At 32.1% G+C, this 25,346-nt stretch overlaps 1 protein-coding gene across 3 annotated transcripts; it reads left to right on the top strand.

Moving 5' to 3' along the window:
* Positions 1-263: 263 nt before the first annotated feature.
* Positions 264-21,058, top strand: LOC103577716 (RUN domain-containing protein 1). Of its 3 annotated transcripts, none has more exons than XM_008558492.2 (9): positions 265-555; positions 635-810; positions 1,019-1,112; positions 13,419-13,773; positions 14,603-14,697; positions 14,769-15,530; positions 17,179-17,276; positions 20,589-20,694; positions 20,777-20,865. In XM_008558492.2, the coding sequence occupies exons 1-8, from the start codon at positions 553-555 to the stop codon at positions 20,689-20,691; spliced, it is 1,686 nt and encodes a 561-aa protein (XP_008556714.1). In that variant the 5' UTR covers positions 265-552; the 3' UTR covers positions 20,692-20,694; positions 20,777-20,865. The 3 variants fall into 3 exon arrangements, with proteins under 3 accessions (XP_008556715.1, XP_008556714.1, XP_008556713.1); XM_008558491.3 differs by having other exon boundaries at positions 266-555; positions 20,589-20,683; positions 20,777-21,058; XM_008558493.3 differs by lacking the exons at positions 20,589-20,694; positions 20,777-20,865 and adding an exon at positions 17,431-20,482 and having other exon boundaries at positions 264-555.
* Positions 21,059-25,346: the final 4,288 nt, after the last annotated feature.

The following is a 25,346-nucleotide window of genomic DNA, read 5'->3' as shown; positions in this document are numbered from 1 at the left end:
TTATTTATTTTACTCCGACAATTTCTCACTGCACAAAATACTTAATTTTTGACTCTTTATGTTCTTTAAATATTCCGTTTAATTTTTATTCCTTGATAATTTGTTGTATAAAATTTATTGAAGATGTTAACAGCATACATTTACTGTGTATTTACTTGAGTATTGTAAGCTATCGTTAGTTTGATTTTTTACCACCAGATCGCGTGACCAATTTTGTCAGTTCCTAATAGTTAACTTACGGTTAAGGTGACTATCAGGTGATGTTAAGAAATAATATCTATAGATTTTTCAGTTTTTATCAGCAGATGAGACAAGGTGAAACATTTCGATTCTTGTTACCATAAGGTATATGAAGTGTATCAATTTCATCTTAATCGATGATTGAATAATTCGCTCATTCGTGTGATGGGTTTAGAACTGATGTGTAAAGACGTAACTAACAAAAACTAATTGGTTAGGGTAATTTGTGGTGTTAACTGTTATAGTTGTCGTTTATTATTAATTTTTTTGACTTCTATGTAGTACAATTAATTATTTTTTATTTAATTAAAAATGGTGAGGGAATAATAATTGAAAGCCGTAACATTGCGTTAAAAATCGACTTATAATTATTGTAATTGAATTTTAATTTTAGGACCAAGTGGATCTTCAATTTTTTCCCAAAGAACAACATTGTATAAATGAAAATGAGGAGTACGGTACTTCAGATGAAAATGAACGACCATCGGGTGAAAGATGGGCACCAGTGGGGGCTAATGATGTTGACGATGACTTCAATAGCGAATGCAAATACAATGATAACATGGAGATGTAACTAAATATTTTTTTAATAATGAATTCTATCCTAATTAAGTGCGTAGTCTAATGCATGATCCTATCGACCTTTCATTTATTCATTTTTAATAGTTATTGCATACCATTTAATATAAATATTTGGGTTTAATCATTAATATTATAAGTAAAATTGGATTTTTATCTATTTTGGAAACTTACTGACTACTAACATCATATTTGATAGTCTTTCATACAATATGGACAGACTTAAAGTATTAGAAGAGGAACAAGACGTGCTCAATTCGTCACTAATTGCATTAACTACACATTTTGCTCAGGTAGAATTATTTTAATATTAATTTTATTTATCATTTGTATAATTAATATTTTAAGAAAATCTTTTCATTAAAATGCTTAAAATTGTATGTTTTTTGCTTGTTGTTTTTATACGCTGTTTAAATCCAATTGAAATTTTTCAATCAAATTTAATCGGAAAATGGTAATTTTTTTTTCCGATTAACTTTCCGATTTCTAACTAACTTTCAATCGGATTAATTCAAAACTCCGATTAAATCCGATTAGAATTGTCCAATCGGATTTAATCGGAGTTTTTAATGAAGGTAAATAATTTGTGCATTTGAAACCTACCCAGATAGCAAAATGACGTCTTGATGAGTTCTGAATGAGTTCCTATTTATGATTTGAACGTCTCATCAACATCTTAAAGAAGTCTTTAAGAAGTTCTCAAGATGTCAAATGAGCCATCCTAGCGAACTCAATAAGACGTCTTTAAAAAGAGTTCTCAAAGAGTTCTTTTTTCTGACTTCGCAAATAAGACTTTAGTATGAATTTACAATGACGTCTTTCAGGAGCTTCTAATTTTGACGTCATAAAGAAGTTTAAAAATGAATACATTTAGACGTCATAAAATTGACTTCTTATTTTTGGAGTCTTTAAGAACTCTTAAACAATGTTTAAGAACTCTTAAGAGTTCTTGAACATGACACCTTTAAGAAGTCATTATAAGACTTCTTGAGGAAACCTTCAAAAAGACGTCGTAAAGCAGTCATTCCGACTTGAATGCTGTCTGGGTATGCAATAAATTAAGGTAAAAGCCCCCATTATTGACAGGACCCCTACTATTGACATATTGTTTTAATTTATTAATTCTTTAATTAACTGTATGAATAATTACAATGATCAATACTTCTTATCAATTTTTTGATATTTTTAAATGGAAAAATAGTTCAATTTTATTTCTGGGTATGAACTATTCGCACCAAAAAAATTTTATTTTCCCGAGTAGATCACTATCGCCAGAATGTATAAAATTTCTTAACAATTTCGTCTAGAGAGATCGTACTTTTAGAAACGGATTTCGCTATACAATTCTAATGTAAACGTTAATTCAAAATTGTTTCATGTTATTTATAGTCTAAATAATCCCAGAATCATTGATTTAGACTGATAAATCCTAATTATCATTTAAAAATAGCGGGTGTCAATAGTCGGTACATAAAAATTCACGTGTGTCAATTAGCGGCAGGCCACAAACCAAAGTAAAAACCTCCTTAACATCCATATCGATATATGTAATGGAAGAGCAGATAACAACGCGAGTAAATTCAGAGACGCCACCAGACACCGCGGATGCCGATTCATTCACCGCGCGCGAACTCTACAAAATTTTAAAGACCCTTAAAAATAAAAAAGCACCCGGAACAGACTTAGTGGAGAATGAGGTGATGAAAAAGGCGGAAGTAATTTTGTCAGGGGAGTTCTTAGAACTTTATAATAGATGCTTAGAGTTAGGAGTTTTCCCAACGTCATGGAAAGAGGGTTGGATTATCATGCTCCTTAGGAGTAGTGACAAAGACGCGAGTGACCCCCAAATCATACAGGCCAATATGTTTACTTTCGATAATCGGGAAGGTATTTGAGAGACTAATTAAGTCGAGACTCACCACCACAGTCTTAGCTGGGGATACGATCTCCAGCCAACAATTTGGCTTTATGGCCAAAAGATCGACTGAAAATGCAATCGTTGAGATGCGTCGCTTGCTAGATTCGACAACAGAGAATCTGGTAATCAGACTTCTCTTCGATATTTCTGGCGCCTTTGACAACGTGTGGTGGCCGCGAGTATTCGAAGGATTGAAGAAAAGGGAATGCCCCAAAAATGTTTATAGGGTAGTTCAGAGTTACTTTGAAGATAGGACAGTCTCACTGTCATGGGGGTTTGGAAAAGAGAATAAAAAGCCAACAAGGGGTTGTCCACAGGGATCAGTATTAGAGCCTTTATTTTGGAACATTATGTTCGATGATTTGTTTAAAGAATTAGAGTCAACAGAACACAGGAGTAAATTTGTAGCCTATGCTGACGACCACCTCGTCATCATAGAAGGCACCTCATGTGCCGATATTGAGAGAAAAGGGCAAGGGACAGTAGATTCGATACTGGAATGGTGTCGTTCCGCGAAGCTTACATTGTCGGAGTCCAAGACCGAGGCAATTTTCCTCAAAAGAGAGTACACCCGACGTGGTCCACGCAAGGACAAAGGTCCGTACCCCTATGAAGAGAAAAGACAGAAAAAGCCCAAGTATGATTCAAAGCCACCGAAAATCGTAATAGGTAAAACAAAAATAGCATTCAAAACGAGCGTTAGATACATAGGGGTACACTTCGACCAGGACCTCAAACCAACAACACATAAAGACAAGGCGCGCGAAATTAGACAAAACTTTTGGTCGTCTACGCCGTCTCGCACGGACTGAATGGGGACTGCGCTTTCCGGCTATGTTCACTATCTACAGGAGCTACTTCCTGCCTGTTGTCACTTATGCGGAAGCACGCTGGAGTGACCTATGTGGGGTACAGGAATGGAAGGCTCTTCGGGCCCTGCAACGTCGAGCCCTGATTACGATGACGTCTTCATACAAGACGGCATCGTATGAGGGACTTTGTGTAGTTGCGGGGGCAGTGTCCATTCAGCTTGTGGTTGATGAACGTTGCGCACGCTACAATCTCCGCACTGGCAAACAGGCAACCCTTGGAAACGCGACCGTGCAGCCAGATGACGAAGAAGGCCTTGTTTCCCTCAGGAAAGAAACCATTCGCAGATGGCAAGAACAGTGGTCCACAGCGGAAACAGGACGAATAACATTTAACTTCTTCCCCGACGTTACTGAACGTCTAGCGAGCAAACATATCAGCCCTAATTTTTGGCTTACCCAGATTTAACCGGTCACGGCTGTTTTAAAGATAGACTCTTCAAGTACGGACTCGCAAAAGATCGCAAATGCCCCCAATGCAACAAAGGGTGGGATACCGTAGCACTTACTGCTAAAATGCACCGAGTTCGAGCCTCAGCGTGAGGTGCTCCAGAGCATAGGAGGGTGGGTCGCGGAGTGGCCACAAATCGTGCGGGTTCTTGCCGCATCCCTAGACTCCTTTAAAATTTTTAATGGTTTCAGCAAAGATTGTCTCCACCACAAGTTCAGCAGCCAGTTCCAGCACCGAGAGGAAGAAGGAGAAGACTACTAGATCGCAGTTCAACTGGCATCCTCTCAGTTGTTGTCGGAGTTTCTGGGCATGGGTGTACAGACCTCACGATTTGTGAGGACTCTGTGCATCCCGGGTGTCAGTCCGAAGTTAGGTGTGTGTGCGAATTTGTTGAAGTATGGACGAATGAATGTAAATGAAACTGGGTGTCTTCCCAGGAAGGCAGGGGAAGAAACCACGTCCCCTCTTGACCAACTGTGGTATGTCGACCAATACATGAAATTGGTGCTATGGGGGGCCCATTCCAAGCCCCACTTCGACCAAGAGTCTCTTTATTTCCTGAGACGAAAGGAATGCATGGGCCCATTTAAGAAAGGACTCGTAGTGGCTGTTGGTTCGGCACCCACACGCAAAGGATCTCTGATCCTAAGGGTTATAACATCCGCCAATATTGAGCTTGCTCAATGTTTCGCTTTTATAATATTATGGTGGAAAATAGGGGATTTGCACAGCGCAAGTATGCCCAAAAGGGCGAGGCCTCGGCTTCCGGTCGGCGGAGGTGGACTTAGGTTCCGTTACCTTAATTAATTATCGATATATGTATGTTAATACGCTGTCTAGTAATTTCATAATAAATAAAATATTAAACAAAAAACTGTCGAAGCAAGAATAGTGTCGTCGAGCTTATAAAAAAAATAAAACTGTGTCCTAGTTGAATTTTTAATTGTAATTATCATATTTTTTTCGTTTTTAATTAAAATATTTATAATTGATTTTAACCTAATTGACGGTGGTCTTCACTCATTTTCTACGAATTGGCGCGCATGCACATTAGACCTGTCGATAATGGGGTCTATGGTATGTCAATAATTGGTTCTGATACTATTTTACCCTTTCAATAATACCTACACTTGACTTGCTGGTTTTAAATTAATATATTTTTTATTTGATTTATCGCTATTTAACTAAATGACTTAAAATATTCAAGTAGAGACATCAATTTAAGCGTCCAATGCAAAAACAGTTGGTTATATCAACTTTAAATACGATAAAAAAAATTCAAACAATCACAGAAATTCTTATAGTGTCTATATTGGGGGCTTCTACCTTATAATATACTAACACTTGAATGAAAAGATTTAAGTGTTGAAAGTACTCGAAAAATTACTTTATTGAAAGTCGAAAAAACCGCAAATTACTAAAATTTATAAAGATGATTATTGTTCCAGAGTAAAAATTTAAACCAACACTTTTTGGTACTAAGAAAAAAAATAAAAGTCTTCAGCTTTTTCATGTTTATTAATACATAAAAAAAACGAATCTTCTCAATTAAGGTCGTTGTTGGTTGTTGGGCATAGTTTCAGAAAGTTATAAAATTTTGTATGCTTATTAAAGGTATTAAGATGCGATTACCGTTAAAATTTAAAGTCGATTGACCATCTCTAATTCGAGATGTTTATAATCAAAGTTCGGATCATTAAAATTACGAGCAATGAGAAGTGTGCGTTTTAAGTCGCATTCCTGATTCTAATAAAAAAAAACTGACAGTTAGAAACTTTTGAAAATCTAACAGAAAAGTTATGAATTTGTCCTGAATTAAAAAAAAAATCTGTCAACCGTCTGACCCTGATAGCCAGTCCCAAAACTTCTCACTGTTTTTGAGTTCCAGAAGCTCGAAAACATTAGTATAAATACACTTTTAAGCTCCTTGAGCTCAAAAACATCCTTGCTCCCCTGTTTTTTATGAGCTTTTCATGCTCAAAAGAGTAACGTTTTATGTTAAAATTTGGAATTTAAGAATCGAAAATAATTAATAAATGAACGTTTTTCAAATAGTTATCCACGTTTATGTTCAATAAAGAAAAAAGAAGTATATTCAGGCTGAAATTAATGTAAGTGATCGAAGTAAGAATTTAAATGAGTTCTGACTCATATCAAAGCATTAATACATGAAACATCCAAGAAAAATATTGGGAACGGTGTTCTTTCAATTTTTTGTTGATAATATTATTTAAACTGAAGAAGGAGTTATATTACATTACGTGATGATGGAAAGAGACCATAAAGACGAAGAGTCAGTATGATCTTGAATACATTTTCGTACGTTGTACTATGATTTACTTGGGAAAAATTACGCAAAATGTTAGTTTTTAAACTTTCGACGCTGATATCTTTTGATATGAACTGATTTTGATGTTCGAGGTAGCAATCTGCGCGTTTTATCGAATTTTAAAGCTGATTAGATTTTTTGAATTCGTTCAATAAAAATGGTGGACTAGTTACAGTAAAAAGAAAAAATATAGTTACTTAAAATATGCTAATCCGACTAAAAATTTAATTGAAAATATATATTAATTACGAGATTATAATTTTCATGCATTTTATAATTTTTTTTATTGTCTCGTTAGAAATTTTTAATCATTATATTATGAGTAAAAAGTGATTCCAAAATCAAGTTTTAGTATTAATATTTAGAGGTTGCTCAGGAATATGAAAACTGTTGAACTTAAAAGTTTTCGAAATTCTTGAGCGACCTTCGAAAATTCATATTTTGAATAGAAATTTTGAGGGACTTGATAATTTTTGGTGTATAAATATCTGCCGCAACGAGAAAAAAAATTTTAAAAAAAAGAAAAAATCGAATTTTCATTATTTTCGGAATTTTTTAAATTCGTGAGCGACCTCCACAAAATTTTTAATTGTGCTGATTTTTGGAGAGAGTTCTTAAATCAATGAAAACTTACGAATTTTCAGGCGAGCTCAATAAAAAAATTAGTCTGTTTTTTTGCGCCACCCTAATGTAAATATTCTGTAACTTTTGAACGGATGTACCAATTTTGATCTCCAAGGCGGCATTCGCTGCGACTTATTAACTTCTACAAACTTTATAAAATTGAGCTTGATCGGTGGAGTGCGTTCGGAGATATTCCAAAAATATTTTTTTTCTGATAACTTGTAATGTGTTTGATGGATGGATTCCAAAATCTATTCAACTCTCAAATTTCATCAACCGCATCGAATTCCACCTTAGCTATTAAAATCAGTTTATTCGTTCAAAAGAAACCGTTGTCCGAAGAATTAAAAAAAATAATTCAATTTCAATATCCAATCAGATTTAGAACTCAATAAAACCCGTCGATTGCCACCTCAACCGTTTTAATCAGTCAATTCGTTTGAGAGATATCGTTGGGGAAAAAAAATGATAAAAAACGTTTTTTTTCGAAAACAAGGGCATACAAAAGTATTTTCGAGCTCGAAAATGTATTCACAACGATTTTTTCAAGCTCCTTGAGCTCGAAAACAGCGAGAAGTTTTGGGGCTGGCCCGTAGGGTCAACCGATAGACAGATTTTTTTTTTGTTGCAAAAAAATTGAGGACGAATTCATTAATTGTCTACTAGTTTTTCAAAAGTTTCTGACAGTTAGTTTTATTATTAGAATCATGAACGCGACTTAAAACGCATACTCGTCTTTGCTAACGATGTTAAGATCCGAACTTTGATTATAAATGTTTCGAATTATAGATGGTCAATCGACTTCCAACTATAATGGTAATTGTATCTTAATACCTTTAATAAGTACAAAAAATTTAAGGTTTTTCTTAAACTGTGCTCATCACCCGATAACTACCTAAATTCGGATTTTATTTTCTTTCGAAATTTCAACTAACCTATAACAACCAAACAGGCTATTTAGGGGAGGGTGGGGCAGAGTGGGCCCCTTAAGGAAAATAATGATAATGTCGTTAATTTTTTCATCGCGTTTACTTATTTTAAGACTCTTGATACTTATTTTCACTTCATTTTGCTGCGTCGATTAAAATTGAAAAATCGAAAATTAGGGACAGAGTGGGCCCCCTTCAAAAATTAGGTAAAAAATTCATTTTTTTTTTATTTTTCGTCAAGTTATGGCCTCTGTAATGTTTTTATCATATTTTAGGCAAATATATAATACGTGGGGCAAAATGGACCATTCGGAGAAAAAATGTAACGAAAGAATTATTTTTTCTCCATTTTCTGTCAAGTTATGATCTCTATAATGTTTTTATTATATTTTCGGTCAACATGTGATGTGTGGGGTAAAATGGACCACTCGAAAAAAAAATTGTAACGAAAAAATTTTTTATTTTTTTATTTTCCGTTTTCAATTTTGTTTCAAGTGCTCCATTTCACCCGACATATTACATATTGGCCTTAAATATGATAAAAACATTATAAAGGTCATAACTTGACGAAAAATAAAAAAAAAAATTTTTTTTTGTAATTCTTTAGGAAGGGGGCCGTCGTGCCCTAGAAAAAAAATTTTTTTCGATTTTTTGCAAAATTTCGACTGATTCTTTCGAAATAGGCGGAAAATAAACGAATTTGATAGTTGAAAACCTCATAAAGAACAAACCAGCTTAAGAGAGCCGTCGTGTCTCAGGCTGCCCTGTCTTTAACTTTCTTAATAAATTATATTTAATGAACAGTTTTGGTGGTCTATTGAATCCTTCATTATATAAGAAATTTCAATAAATTTATCATCCGTCCGAATTTATTGATGTATAGAAAATATTTAGGGGCCTGCTGTGTCTCCATATTTTTGAAGTTTTGAAAATTTTAAGGGGCCCACTCTGCCCCACCTTTCCCTACATCACTGATTAGAAAATACGATTTGTGATGATTAAAAACGATAAACAATTTAATCGCCTTTAATAGTCAAAAGATAATTTATTATTTTTCGATTAAAAACGTCTGACGATTAAAATTTCAAATCGTCATGAATTATTTTTAATCTTTATGTGGGACCAGAAATTGCAACATTATTTTACAATTAAAGACGATTCATGACGATTTAAAATTTTTTAATAGTCAAGAATCGTCTTTAACCGTAAAATGATATATAGCAATGTCTGATCCTGCATGGATTAAAAACAATAAAAAATGATTAAAAATTTAATCGTTTTTAATCATCAATTCACGATTCATGACGAACCAAAACGATTAAAACATTTGCAATCGTCATTAATCGTATTTTCTAATCTGAGATATCATGATAGAAGATATTATATCTTTCATCGTTGAGAACGTATATCTGTCCAACTTTATCAATTTTTGATAAACCGTTAATAGTTGATAAACTGTTTTTTAACATTTTTATCTCTGGGGGGTATTTCGGTTTTATATACATGAATATATAAGAGTGTTTAAAAAAAAAAAAAATTTTTTTTATGGTACCCAAAAATTGAATGTATACCCGAGGATTGAAGTTTTGGTACCAATCCGAGATCTTAATAGTAGTATTAAGGTTTGCCTCAATCCATTTGTCTATTTTTCATTTAAATAACAGGGGGAAAATTTTTTTTTTTTTTTTTAGAATTGTCTAGCTCACAAACCAATCAACAGAATTTTATGCGCGATAAATATTTTTGTAGAGAATCGAACGCTCTCCACCAAAAGTCTCCTATCATTTATTGGTAAATCTAACTGTTCGAAAGTTATTTAAGCTTAAAATCGAATTTATAATAAATTTTCGGATCTTTTTACTTTTCCGGCGAAACTATCAGTACTACTACAAAATATCGAAGAAACTTTTTTGTAGATGATTTGATTTCTTACAAGTTATTACCAATAAAGTTTTTCTAGTTATTGTCATTTTAATGTCAAGCTCTTAAAATCAATCAGAAAAAAATTTTTTAAAAGCTTGACATTGAAATTATAATAACTAGAAAACAATGCGGAATTCCGACAATTTTATTCGTAATAATTTGTAAGGAATGAAATTACTTACGAAAAAGTACTTACAGTCGAAGCTCCCTAAAGTTGACTTCTCTAAAGTTCCTAGCTTATCCCTAAAGTTGACAGGATACGCTCCCTAAAGTTGCTTGGATTTTCTCCCACTCTACTTTTTACGAGACGAATCAGGATTCAAAATTCTGGCGCGCGATTCAAACATCTATAATTGATCGAATACATATTCTGTTATGCGAGATAGTTAACCTAGAAATACAATTTTTATATCATTAATAAAACTATCCAAGCAACTTATAGATAATCAGCAGAAGTATTTTCGAAATGTAATAAATTTTATTAGTTTATTTTTTTAAATTTCTGCGCGATAATTAAAAAAAAAAATTTCGTCATTGCAAATAATAGTTCAATCAATGTTTCAAATTAGTGATTAATGAGCTAATCTATTATTTATTAATATTAGATTGTTAAGAATAATTTCAAAATCACGATTTAAGGCTAGCTTCAATGTACACGGAAAAAAAAATCTAGCGGAATTTACGATGTTAATATCGTAATCGTGGACTAGACTTTTAGTAGTGTCAATTTTAAAATATCTTATTTCAAAATTTACTATGTGGGTTATATTTTTTACTATTTAACATCGTAATTTTATCAAAGACTTTGAGGATTAAAAATTACTTCAAAAATTACTTTACTATCGAAAAAAAAAAGATAAGAAGTAAAAATTACAATTCGAAAACTATATTTATTCCTATATTTATCTTTCTATGCACTTTTGAATAAAATAAATATTACAGTGCTGTCTCTGTTACAGTACGATGTAAGCTCTAAATATTACGATATTTTATCGTAATTTTCAACTATTAACAGCGTCCTCCGCAAGAGGCGCTCTCATGACTTATGAATGTTTATTCAAATCGTTTATCTGGACCTTAAAAATAAGGTAAAGTGCAAGTTCTTCTGTGGCCGAGTGGTCTAAGGCATCGGATACTTCTTTCTCAAAAGGACTCGGGTTCGAATCCAACGTCCGAACGATTATTCTTTTATTTTTTTATTTAAAGTTTCTCTTCAAATTTTACGATATTCACATCGTAATTTATATTGAAGAGCTCAAGACTTGGTATTATTTGTCTGAAGTATTATTTCTTAAATGAAATTTTCAACGCTACATTGTAGAAATTACGATTTTGAAAGTCTAGTTCACCATTACAATAATCAATAGGACAAATTACAATATTATTATCGTAAATTCTGCTAGAATTTTCTTTCCGTGTATATTTAACATGCCCAGACAGGAAAGTACAACGGGCCCAGGTTTTGCCCAGGCTTGGATCAACTATGTTGAACTCTGGGCCAAGTTTGTAAGCCAGCCTTGGTACAAGTCTGGAATGATAACATCGTGCCAAGCCTGGTTGTCAGCCTTGACCCATGCTTGCTTGCCAGACTTGGCCTATGCTTGGTTGTCAGACCTGACCTAAGCTTGGTTGCCAGACCTGAACCATGCATCGAAAAAATCAATAAATTCAATTTAAAAAAAGTTTTACTATTATTTAAGTACTAGAGTTTGTGATTATTAACGTTTAAACTATTCAAATGAGGTAAATGACGTGAAAAAAACTCGGTGAAAATTCTGCTGGGCTCTGGGCGCGAACTGTCGTTCTTCTAATTGCTGGGTCTGAACGCTGGCTATAGGACGAACCTACTAACGTTCAATTGAAACTTTTATATGTTCTACTTATTCATTTTACTACAACTCCTCGGTCTTATGAAATATAAAGAACAATTTGATTAATATTTTCGATTAAGAAAAAAATAAACAATAATTTCGTATTATTTATATTGTAATTACATAAGTATTAAAAATAAAATTTATTAAATTTAATTGATTATTTATCAAAAACCCAGCTTAATTATCTTATTCTACCACCATTATTGAAAATAACATTTATTATAGAAATTCATGAGTTATGTCTTAATTAAATTAATTTTTATAAGTAAAATTATAAAATTACCGTTGTTGATTGCAAATAATAACGAACTAAAAAATGTATTAATTATTAACTGTAAATAATTTTAATCAGAATGTTAAAATATTTATTTATTAAAACTTATTTTAATTCAAAAATAAATAATTATTAATTTAAAAAACCATAATAAGATGATTGAATAATTAATAAAAAACCTAGATTAGCCAATTTTGGCCCAAGGATGGGAAACTATAGGTATACCCGAACTTGGATAATCCTACCTTGGCCTAAGTCTGGGTTGCCATTGAATGATCAAGGCAGAGGAGCCTAGTCTTGGCTTGAACTCGGGTAATCATTGGGTCGGCCAAGGCTAGGTTACCCAGTCCTGGCCTAAGTGTGGGAGTCCATTAGATGGCCAAGATAGGAGAAGCCGGACATGGCCCAAGTCCGGGTAATTATTGTAATGGCCAAGGCTAGGTTGTCCAAGCCTGGGTCACCACTGAATGGTCAAAATAGGGGAACCCAGTCCTGGCCCAGACTCGGGTAATGATTGGAATGGCCAGGATTGAGTAACCTTTCTTGACCCAAGCATGGGCCAATGTAGACGTGCCAAAGCTAGGTTCCTCAGTGCTGAGCCAAGGACGGCCCCTTTGTTCAACTCTGGCAGCTCTTGCATGGGTAGCTTGTTTTGATCTTGTGCCGCATCGAAACGCGCATAGGGGAATCAATTCCTATGGTGAGAATCCAGAGTGAGGAAAAGGGGAAAAAGTAACTTTAGAGAATAATCGGGTACGAAGAGAGCAACTTTAGGGAGCTTCGACTGTACATACACACAGAAATCGGCAGCTATATCGCTGACTTATGCCCGCATGATTATGCCAAAAAATAATGGACATGCTTACATATAGATTAAAAGTATTAAAAATAATTACCTGCTTTGGAGAAGCATTTCTTCTATTGACAAGATCTAAATTAAAGCTTTGGGATAATCTTTGTGCCAGACTAGAATTATACAGATGACCATTTTTTATTTCGTAATACTAAATTATTAATTCCCACGCGTGCATAAAATTATGAGACACTAACGGAAAAGTAAAAAGATCTCAAAATTTACTATAAATTAGACTTTAAGCTTAAATAACTTTCGAACATTTATCAATAAATGATAGGAGACTTTTATTGTAGAGCGTTCAATTCTCTACAAAAATATTTACCGTGCATAAAAATCCGTTGATTGGTTTGTGAGCTAAACTACTCTAAAAAAAAAGTTTTTTTCCCTGTTATTTAAATGGAAAATAGACAAATGGATTGAGGCAAACCTCAATATTATTATCAAGAGGTCGGATTGGTACCAAAATTTTAATTTCCAGGTATACTTTCAATTTTTAGATACCATAAAAAATTTATTTATTTCTGCAAAATTAATTAAATCTATTTAAAACAGGTTCAATTTCGTCTACGGCAAATAGTTGACGCACCTACAGATCAAAAAGAAAGTTTATTGAAAGAATTAGAAGAATTTGCATTTCGTGGAATTCCAGATGTCTCCAACATTTTATCTTATAAATCTGACGCAAACAAAGCTCTTGTATCATCAACAGAAACATCACTACACAAAAGCTTTGAAAAGTGTACTGACACTGAAGTAGAATCTAAAATTGCACAGCAAAAAACCAAACAAAAAGAACTGATCAATCAATTAAAGATACAATTGGAAGATTTAGAACGTTATGCTTATGAAACTGATGGTCAAGATTTGCCGCAGAGTGTTATACTAGAACGACAAAATTTATTAATAAGTAAATCGATTAACTTTTTTAAATTTCTGCTAAAAATAAAATATCTACAAGACAGCTTTACCTATTTTAGCTTATAAAAATCCTGTTTTGTAGATTTTTTTTTAAATCATTATATTTTCAGTTATTAAAACAGTTACAAGAGATATCACGACGAAATTTTCTCTAAATATGTTTTACTTTTTTGACAAGCTGATGAAACAAACTATTTTAAGAGTCATAAACAAAATATCGATTAAAATTTAGATAAAAATCAAACATTACTATTTGACGCGATACATAAACCTTTAGAACTATTCGGAATATTGATTTTTTATCATCGTTGCACAGCTAAAAATTTCGTATATTTGTCTTAAAATATTATTTGGTTACTCATATAACAATCTTTTAGAAATCTTACTTAAATCTAGTCACTAGTACACTAGTTGTCTTCGTCTTTATATAATTACAAAGCCTGTGTAGGCCGTTTTCAACTTACAAATTACACAGACAAAATCCATTCAGTCGGATTCCATAAACTTGGAACTTTCCTTCAATCTTGACTCCCACTACGAACTACGCTGTCTCCCACTCGACGGTATGCATTTGTATGCGTTTGTGTATATTTATACATGCATTATGCATATAAATGTAGTAGTGCATGCGTGTAGTTTACTGTTCAATGGAGAAGTGGCATTCGATAAGTCGGAATTTTCAGGAAATTTTCGCTCCTCCGTAGACTAACTGTCCGAGTTAATGGAATTCGACTGTATGTTGATTTTGTTACATTATTTTTTACTGGGTGCTTAACAATAAGAAATTTCCAGCAGTATGACATTATATTACTTTCCAGATCATCTTAAAGAAAAACTTAACTTTGAAGTTGATGATTTGTGCAAATTACCAATTGACGATCTAAGATGGCAAGTTGATCATGCTATAAATGAGGTAATACATTATTCAATATAAGTTTTGATCTTTATTGTGATAATCGTTGTATATAAAAATAAAATTCACAGATTGTGAATCCATTGAAAATGAAAGAACAATTGGTAAATCAATTAAAAACTCAAGTATCAGATTTGGAACGTTTTATTCATTATCTCCAAGGTGAAGTGAGCACAGAAACATTTGTTTGCACCTGTACATGCTCTGTTCATAAGAACAGTGCAAGGATACCTGCAAAAAAATTAAAAAAATCATTTTCCCAAAAACAAACAAATGATGGCAATCACACAAAAACACTTAATACTGTAAGAAAAGTCATAACACTATTACATCTTTATTTACTGTCTCAATTGGGTTGTGGGAGTGATCAAGTTCGACGGGATATTAATAAAAATTCAGGTGTTCCTGTGTGGCGAGATTTAAGGACTCGATTAGATATTGCCGTAGAGCATGTATTGGAAAACGTAGCAGATATGGAACGTAATAACGATGCTAAAGATTATAGTAATTATAGTTCTGATCTAGAAATGATTAAAGCGCAATTCAATGCACGAATCACTGCGGCAGTGAGAAAACATCTAGCAATTTCTATAAAAGATTTAATACAACATGGACTCACTTATGACATTCGCGCTAGTAATAGTGTTGTACCTTTTGTTGGTTGTTTTCCCCCAAAAAAAACAGTGTCTCATAATTTTATGCACGCGTGGGAATTAATAATTAAGTATTATGAAATAAAAAATGGTCATTTGTATAATTCTAGTCCGGCACAAAGATTATCCCAAAGCTTTAATTTAGATCTTGTCAATGGAAGAAATGCTTCTCCAAAGCAGGTTATTATTTTTAATTCTTTTAATCTATATGTAAGCATGTCCATTATTTTTTGGCGTAATCATGCGGGCATGAGTCAGCGATATAGCTGCCGATTTCTGTATGTATGTACGTATGTACACTCAGAAAATTTTACGATATTTTCTGCAAAAAAAATTTATAATATAAAAAAATTACTATACAGTCAAAGCTCTCTAAAGTCGCCCTCTCTAAAGTTGCTAGCTCCCTAAAGCTAACAGGACACGCTCTCTAAAGTTGCTTGGATTTTCGCTCACTTTTCTTTTTACTAGACGAATCAGAATTCAAGATTCTAGCGTGCGATTCAAACATCTATAATTGATTGAATATATGTTCTGTTATGCGAGATAGTTAACCTAGAAATACAATTTTTTTATCATTAATAAAACTATCCGAGCAACTTATAAATAATTAGCAAGAATATTTTCGAGAAGCAATAAATTTTACTAGTTTATTTTTTCAAATTTTCGCTCGGTAATTAAAAAACAATTTTTTGTCATTGCAAATGATAGTTCAATCAATGTTTCAAATTTGTAATTAATGCGCTAATCTCTTATTTATTTATTAATATTAGAATATTATAAATAATTTAAAAATCACGATTTAAGGTTAGCCTCAATGTATATCTAACATAGTTTGTTTTGATTTTTTGACGCATCGAAACGCGCATAGGAGAATCAATTATCCTTTTGGCGAAAATGCAGAGTGAGGAGAAGGGGAAAAACCAACTTTAGAGAATAGTCCTGTACAGAGAGAGCAACTTTAGGGAGCTTCGACTGTAGTAATACAGTAGAACTTCTGTAAGTTCGATTTCCTCTACATCGGAGGGGAAGTTGTTTCTCCTATTCCTTACTTTTTCTCGTTTCTATGACTCTGCTGCACAGTGCATTAAGCATGCGTAAACTACGTAAGAGTTGAGTTTATTCATAAAGGATAGAAAATAACTTCACATATTTACTAATTATTTGGATACATTTCATTCAGTATTATTATTATAATCAATGAAAAATTATGCAGTAATAATGAATAAAAAATTAAAGGGGAATAACTCATTCAGAAAAGAGTTCAATGAAGTGCTCTAAATAGTACATTGCATAGTAAGGAAACTAAGATAGTCTTTATGGGGTGAGAGCAATGTTTTCAGCACGAGTCGTAGGGTTGCATGCATGGGCCAAATGCATAGTCTATTTTGGGTTATCCAAAAAATAAAATTCAAAAATAAATGTTTTTTACGGATAACTTTTATCATGGCTATGAATTGATTTCAAATCTAAGCAGCTTTAAAACTCTCATATCTCCATCAGATACTGCCTTTACCAATAAAATCGGATCATTTGTTCGAGAGATATCGTTAACGAAAAAATTTCAAAAAAGTGTTTTTTTTTTTTTAATAATATTAAAATAGTTGAACTGATTTTTCCTAAAGAATTGTTATTCTGTAATCGGTTAATTAATTTAAAAGATATCGGTGAAGAGTAATTCAAAAACATCGGACACGTATCGTTTCGCATGATTACGTTAAAAATAAATGAATCTGCCCATATATATATATATATATATATATATATATATATATATATATATATATATATATATATATGTATATTATAACTTCTATTATCTATTTTACAGACTTTATTAATCACTATTGGAAACATCATTGCTACACATACACCTTACAAGAGAAGTCATAACTCTCATTTCAAAGCCTTTATTTGTGCAGCATTAAAGTAAGTTTATACTTTACTATTATTTTTGTCTAATAAATATAAACCTCAAGTAATCTAAAGAAACGATCGTATTTCGTGTATTGTTGTGTTATATTGTATCTCTAAGTATTTTGTCGAGGTAACTGAAAACCAAAAGTCCATCTTTGTTCTACAGGAGGCCGTTTTCTCACCCTTTAGGGTATATAGGCGCAACAAAACCTTTATCTCCTCACTAGACGATACCTCTAATCAAAAAATGTAATCAAATGTCCAAGAGTGGACGTTAACCAGAGAAGAGTTTCAAGAACTCACCCCATTGACGCTTGGTGTCTAACGACGACCATTACGAGTCCATACCTCTACAGGTCAAACACTCCTATCATCTCAGGAAATAAAGAAACTCTGGTCGAAGTGGGCTTGGAGAGGCCCCCGGTGGCATCAATTCCCTCTATTGGTAAATAGGTTGCTTCAGGACACAAGGGTAAAACGCAACCTCGTCTTGACACCCTAAGATGCGTCCCTCCCATTTGCAATCATTCAGTTACGACCAAGCTATTATCCACTTGTTCAGTTCTTGATGAATTTCCTACTCTTCGAGACGTTAGTCATTTTGATTTTATGAGATACATCAAAGTTGGATCTTTGATCGTGGCTATTTTGGCATACGCAGATATAAAAGACTGTTCCATCTTTATAAGGATGCTGACAATGAGCACGATAAGCTTACATGGTAGCCTGAGTGAAGTTTGCCAGTTTCAAACTGAAGATTATGATATATCTCGTTTGTAGTCTTCTTTTACCGTCATGTTCTATTCAACAGGGGATGAGGACTATGGCATAAATATCACGAGTGGTTGTATCGAAGAACATAATATCAGGTTTATTGTGGTCAATTTTTTAAGTTTGAGTCAGCGTTTTTCTGGTAAAAACGATGATTTCGAGAAATAAATTAAGAAATTATACTTGCGATGATAATGCACGTGGCAAAGCGATTGATAACAAAGTGATAAGTTGATGCGTAATACTTAAGAGCTAAATAAACAAAATATGTAATCCGAGTGTCTTTTCAATAATGGCCAGAAGCGTTAAAGGGTTAAAACTCTGGACCAGACTGAATGCTAAATGAATTGAAATTCGTGTTACTCTGAAAGCGTCCACTCAAAAAAAAAAGGAAACTAATCTTAGATTCGATTAAAGTTTATAGTTATGTAATATCCATATCTTGTGAATTAAATACAGTTTTTAACTCTCCATCTATCCAATTAAAATCAAAAAAGCTTATACGACTAGACAATTGTAATTTTTTTTCAGAATTTATTTACTAAAATAAAAATTTCGTATTAAATAAAAAATAAAGAAAGAGATGAATTAAATGAACTGGAAATAAGTCGCAGGTGGTAACTGGCAACACTGTGCAGGAAATCCGAACAAATTTTACACCTGAGCTTACTCACGTTAACGGCTAATCGCCGCGTTTCTCAGGTTTTCCAACGTTGAAAAATTATTTTTCTAATATTTAAAATTACAGAAAAATAATCATCATTCACTCATTCGATACTAAAAAGTAGAGTAAAAAACTCATAAAATTGCAAAAGACTAAGAAATTTATTTTCTTTTCAAATAATCTTTTAATAAGAATTGCGCTGTTGGGCTTATAGCGCGACGGACGAAGGGTTAATCTAAAATAAAAATGAATTTTCTACCTTTTAACACAACTATCTCAATTCATTGAAAATTTACGATGATAATATCATCAATTCATTTAATATTGTGTAATATATTCCCTTCACACTTTTCCCAGGCTTAGATCTGGCAGTAGAATATAATTGCTCCAACCATCGACTCTTATTCTGGTTTGGAAATTTCCGGATCGTGACTTGTCTATCTCCTCTTTGGTCTAAAACACTAAAATTATATTTTTGATTATCATGCTGTAAAGAATGATATTTTACTTCTGTCGATTCCAATTCTGTTGGCTTCGTCAGCTGATCGTATTTCCTGTAGTTCTCAGGAAAATCTCCTTCAATTGATTTTCTCAGGAGTTGATGGTGGTTTTAATGTATAAATGTCTTTATCACTGAAGCATTGAAGCCAATGAAGATGCTGAGTCAACTATAGTAACTGAAATCGTCAAAATGAAATATCTAAACAATATCAACAAATATTTGAGGTTATTAGTTAACACTGCGATGTACACACTAACAAGTTTCACGAAGAAATAATAAAAATGGCTAAACTATAGACTTCCTCACGTAGTATATCAGTGCGCCCTCATGTACGCGAACGATGAATTAAAAATAGAAAATGATCGTTATTGCTGATAAAATAAGTTTAATTATTCTTTATTTACTTTGTGTTTTACCATAATTTTACCAATTTCAATAAAGGCTGAATTTTTTGAAAAATAGATTATTAAAATTTTGTTTTGCTCGTAATGTTTCAAAAGATAAATAGATGAAATGTTCATTGCATCATTATACGACTCAAAGAGAGAAATGCGCGACCGCAGTCGCACCGTAGCAACGATGGATAGAGCCGAGCTGTGAGAACCTGTTTATAACAGTAAAATTTTATATTTTCCGTGTATTCTCCGATTTTTTTACGCTGCCATTGTTTCCCTAGGAGTTAAATTTTTGTAAAAAAAATAAGTTCTTTTACAATAACTTTTTTGCAAGTTGAGCTATCGAGTTCAGTCAGAGCTCAAAAAACGCCTTTTTATTCTCTACAAAAATATGTCAATAGTTATACGAACATATTAATATTTATTGTGGATATAGTTTATTGTTTTTAAATGTGCGATTTTGACTAAAAATTTATTATTAAAAGAGTTTTTAATCTTTTGAATTACAATATAATGCACGGTTTACATGATTCTTTTCTTTCAAAATGATAGGTTGGACGATCTAATCCGATGAATAGTTTTCATTTTAGAGCTGTGTGTTCACGCAGTCACGACAAAGAAATTGTTTCCTTTTTAGAGATAATCGCACAGTGTTTATTTTTCCGGTGACAGTTATTTTTTTCTTGCTATTTATATTGTTTAGAACAACTCCACAAAATTTCAAATTTGTCCACTGTACCATTCTTTTAAGACTCCTGGACTCTACAATATACTTCTGAGAGATATATTTTTTTCCATGAAGTTGAATGAGACTTCGAGCGGGTGCTTATGACTGACCAATTACAAACATCTCCAAATTGGCTAATTTTGCCCATTTTTTCGATTAATTAATAAATATTGCGCGTGTAATTAGAGCAATGTACTTTACAAAGTATCTGTTTTTTTTTTTTTTTTTTTTATAATGTCACTAATAAAAATAATTTAATTTTTAGCGCCAATAAATTAGTGGTGTGGTTGACGCTCATATTACAATGCCAATATTTATTAGAGAACTACTATACGTCATGGAGTTATGTTGTAAAAACTGGTACGTAAATGGTAATTTCTAGCAAAAAAATATACTTTCTAATTAAAAGTTAAAGGAGGAGCATGAAAATTTTAAGAAATAAATTTTTTCCAGGATTTCAAGATGCATTTCACACACTTGATCGCTTAACAACCGTTAATTTTGATCTTCCAGTTGACTTAGCCGTACAACAATTTCAAAATATAAAAGACGCTTTTTGAGAGTAGCTTTAGTTATTTATAAACATTATTAATTCCAGTTATAAATGAATTATCCTGTATTAATAGTACGGGAAAAAGATTTTCTAAAACTGATTGTTCATGTTTTGAGAGAGTTTAGCTTCATATTGTATTATTTATATTATTATATATAGTCATATTAAAATAAAGATTGCAATTGAAAATATTTTTATCTGTTGTATTCAAATAGATGAAGTAATATTTTTAATGTTATAGTTATTATTCAGTCCGAATTTTAAAAATCGAGTTTTCAACAAATGTCGATGTTATGAAGCCCTAAGAAATTATGCAAAAGTTCAATAAAATGTCATCTGGCAGCCAGAATGGAAGCTAGATTTCACTAAAGTTCATAAAATTTTGGACCCTCATAAGAGCAGTAAAATTCATTATAAAATACTATACTTAACTATAGCACTTATCATAGAACTCATTCATTCATATAAAATCTCTATGGCAATTTATGAGAATCTATAGGATTCTATGAGATTTTGTATACAGGAAAGTGTTATTGACATTTACGGCCAACTGTACATTCGATTATGAAATTTCATATTTCGTGTTTATGAGCGCTATGATCGTTCCTATATTGTTTGAATTTATGTTGAGTGTGGCGTTGAGGCTATTCCCGCTTGGCATGAATGCCAAAAAGATATATTTTTGATTTCAGAAAGATAACAAAATTCATTTAGATAACTTTATGATACCAATAAGATGTTTTTCTGGCATTCATGACAAGCGGGTTGTGTTAAGTAATTTATCCGTATAGTGATGTGACTGAAGTACCTGCATTGTAATATGATCATATAAACAACTTAATTACTGTCTACAGCATTCAAAAAAATTTAGTTAGTTTAGTCAGAAAATACAATTACAACGTCATCTTCAGCATAAATTCAAACGATGTAGGGGCGATCGTAGCTCTCGTAAGGTAGTAGGTGAAATCAGAAACCTGAATGTAACCTTACTACAAGAGCAACGGTAAAAGCCAGAAGTAAATAATTCAAAATAAACAAATATAAAATACATCGAAAAAAAAATATATATATATATATGCAACAAAATCACACCCGGGTGACGCAGTAATATTTGGAAAATTAAAAAGTATTGAGAATTCGAGTAAATTTTAACATTTTTTTTTCCGTGTACCTACACAAAAAATATCAGCTGTTATTTGACCTTCTACTCTGAAAACTATTGATTTCAGAGTGTTTCCAAAATAGGTAAAATTTTGCTCATTTAGTAGTTTAGTTGGAAGCTCCCAACCAAGCCGGATATTCGTTTAGAGCAAATATCTATTTATAACTTCCCGCTTAGATAATTGAAAATTTTTAGAAAAAAAGGCAAGTCATTGGTTTCGGTCTGATTACATTTTCGATCTTGAAAATACTTTTGTATACCGTCCCTGATTAAACAACTGGATTCAACCGAATTCAAAATTTCAATTTTGTTATATTCTGTCGAATTCTGCAAAACAGATTTCAACTGAACTGAAAATTTGAATTTGAATCAAACAAAATAAAACTGATTTAAAAATTTCAAGTTCGTTTTAATTCAGTTTAATTCGGATTCAGAACCAAAAATTGGAGAATTATTTTCGAATTAATTAAAATTAAACCGTTTTGACAACGGTTTATCTTAAATGAATTAACCGATTTTGATGTTTGAGGTGGCATTTGACGCAGGTTATTAAGTTTCAGAGCCCAGTTAATTTTGGAATCAATCAAACGCACACATTGCAAGTTATCCAAAAAAAAACATTTTTGAAAAATTTTTAATTTTTGAATATCTCCGAACACACCCTACCGATTAAACACAATGTTTCACAGTTTTTAGATATTGACAAGCTGCGTCTAATGCCACCTTGACGATCAAAATCGGTTCTTCCGTTCAAAAGTTACAGATATTTACATACCTAGGTTTTGTCATCTTGTTTTAAATTATTTAATTATTTTGAAGCATTTTTCTTAAGTAGGGTTGAATTTGAAAATAAACAACGGGATGTTTCAGGGCTGGCCGCATATCTCTACTAGGGATATATTTTCGCCGATCACTTTTGGAAGGCAAGTTGCTTTTAACTTGACAATAAGTTATGGGAAAGTTGGCTTCAAATAATTGAACATGAATTCTTTGTTGTCAATTTGCTGTGCAATTTCGGTGGTAGATTTTAGTCAAATTGCAGTCAAAGTTACTATTTCCTAATAGCACAGTTTGCTACCACAAAAGTTTACTTTACGAAAGTATCCTTGAATTTTTCGTTAAAAGTCCGTCAACTTCAGACTTTTCCGTTTTTGACGATAATTTGTATGCAACTTGCTATTTAATTTGACGTAAATTGACTACCCGAATAAAGAAGCCAATTCACTTCAAAAGTTGACCAGAAAAAGTTGTCAATTTTTAGGTAAATTTTTACTTAAATTTATGGTTAATTTGACTTAAAAAATTGTTAAGTATCTTTTGACCGTCAAATTTAGACACTTTTATGTATCAATTTGCTTACCTTCTGAAATAGTAAAAATGAACATTACTGCGTTTTTGTTTTAGTAAAAAGTTACCTCTAAATTTTTTTACTCGAAAAAAACCCTAATAAAAGTTTCCTTGAATTCTTCGTCAAATGTCCGTCAACTTTGGGCTTTTCCGTTTTTGACGGCACTTTATATACAACTTTTGAAGTGAATTAGCATTCTAATTCAGGTAGTTAAGGTACGTCAAATTGTATAGCAAGTTGTATACGAATTCTCGTCGGAAACGGAAAAGCCCAAAGTTGATGGACATTTGACGAAAAATTCAAGGAAACTTTTATCAAAAAGTGTGCTATTATGGAGGTTACTAGAATCGAAGCTGACGCTACCTCCTGTACAGTTAGCAGTTCATTTTCAGGCGGGACCAATTTTGAATTTAAAATCCCTAAATTTATTTATTGATGACGATGATTATTATAATTATTATTATTATGATTATTATGAATATGATTATTATTTAGTGAAATAATAGAATTATCGACAAGGATTAATATAATTGATGAAATAACTACTATGAGGACTGAGTTTCATTATAAGATATTGATAATATTTAAATGGTAATAACAGTTGTGCTCATCGATATTTCTCGGAGAGAAGTAAAGTTACATCAAACCACAGAAAGATCTCGGAATCTTCAACTTCTTCCATTATTTTCATGCTTACACACAAACTTATATAGTATATGTACTTATATATCACCGTCATTAATGGCTGTATGTTTCGAAAACATTTAACATACAAAACATATGGGTCTGTGGGTCATTCTATCTTAATTCGACGACATTGCGACGGTGACCCTTTTCGATTTTTTTGATTTTTTAATATGTTTTCATACATGTAGAAAGAAGTCTTGGGCTAAATTTTTAGTTTTTTATCTCCATCCTTTCTAGAGTTATCATTTTTACATAAAAAGGATATCTCTGAATATAGTTACGATAATCGCACGTCATGGGGAGTCATTTTGTTTGATCTTTAACACTCTTTCTGGAAAAAAATTCAAAATCAGAAACAAAAAATTTTGTAATGCTTTTTCGGCTATTTTTAGTTAAAATATTAGTTTTTCGTTCAATGGGGCACTTTCAATTTTTTTCAAAAAAATTCCCAAAATTCTATGTTAAAAAACAAAATTATTGAGCCATAACCCAAGATGGGCATCAAATAACTTATGGTAAAATAAATTAGAAAACAATTTGTTTTTATGTTATTTTGATTTATTTTTCTCCTACGATCACAGAATATTTTTAGATCTCACAATACATAACAGTACTTTTTTCTAAATATTTTCAGTGAGAAATATAATATTTTATACGAAATTGTACAAGTTAAGTACTTTTTTGCAATTTATTGTATGTTTTTAAATTAAAATTAAAATATATCAACCGTTACATCGTATTATTCAGATTTATTACTCTCAAATCTACTACGAAATTATCGGTAGTACTCATCTGATATTACTTTGAGATAATATTTTGAGACTATTTGGAGAAATTACCTAATTTAAGAACGAAAATAAATTAAAAGTACAAAATAAAAGTTGTTTTTTAATTTTTTTTAATAGAAGTGATTTGATGTCCATCTTGGGTTATGGCTCTAAAATTTTGTTTTTCAATATCGAATTTTGGGAATTTTTTTGAAAAAAAATTGAAAGTGTCCCATCGAACGAAAAACTAATTTTTTGACTAAAAATGGCCGAAAAAGCATTCCAAAATTTTTTGTTTCTAACTTTGAATTTTTTTTCAGAAAGAGCGTTAACAATCAAACAAAATGACCCCCCCCCCCATGACATGCGATTATCATAAAACTTTAGTCAAAGTTATATTTTTTTTAAGTAAAAATGATAACTTCGAAAGGGATGGAGATAAAGGGCTAAAAATTTAGCTCATGACTTCTTTCACTTCCCATATACAAAACGTACAGACATTAATG

Source organism: Microplitis demolitor, chromosome 6 (genome assembly GCF_026212275.2).
Source record: "Microplitis demolitor isolate Queensland-Clemson2020A chromosome 6, iyMicDemo2.1a, whole genome shotgun sequence".
Taxonomy (NCBI): domain Eukaryota; kingdom Metazoa; phylum Arthropoda; class Insecta; order Hymenoptera; family Braconidae; genus Microplitis; species Microplitis demolitor.
This window is presented reverse-complemented; position numbering and strand designations above follow the sequence as displayed.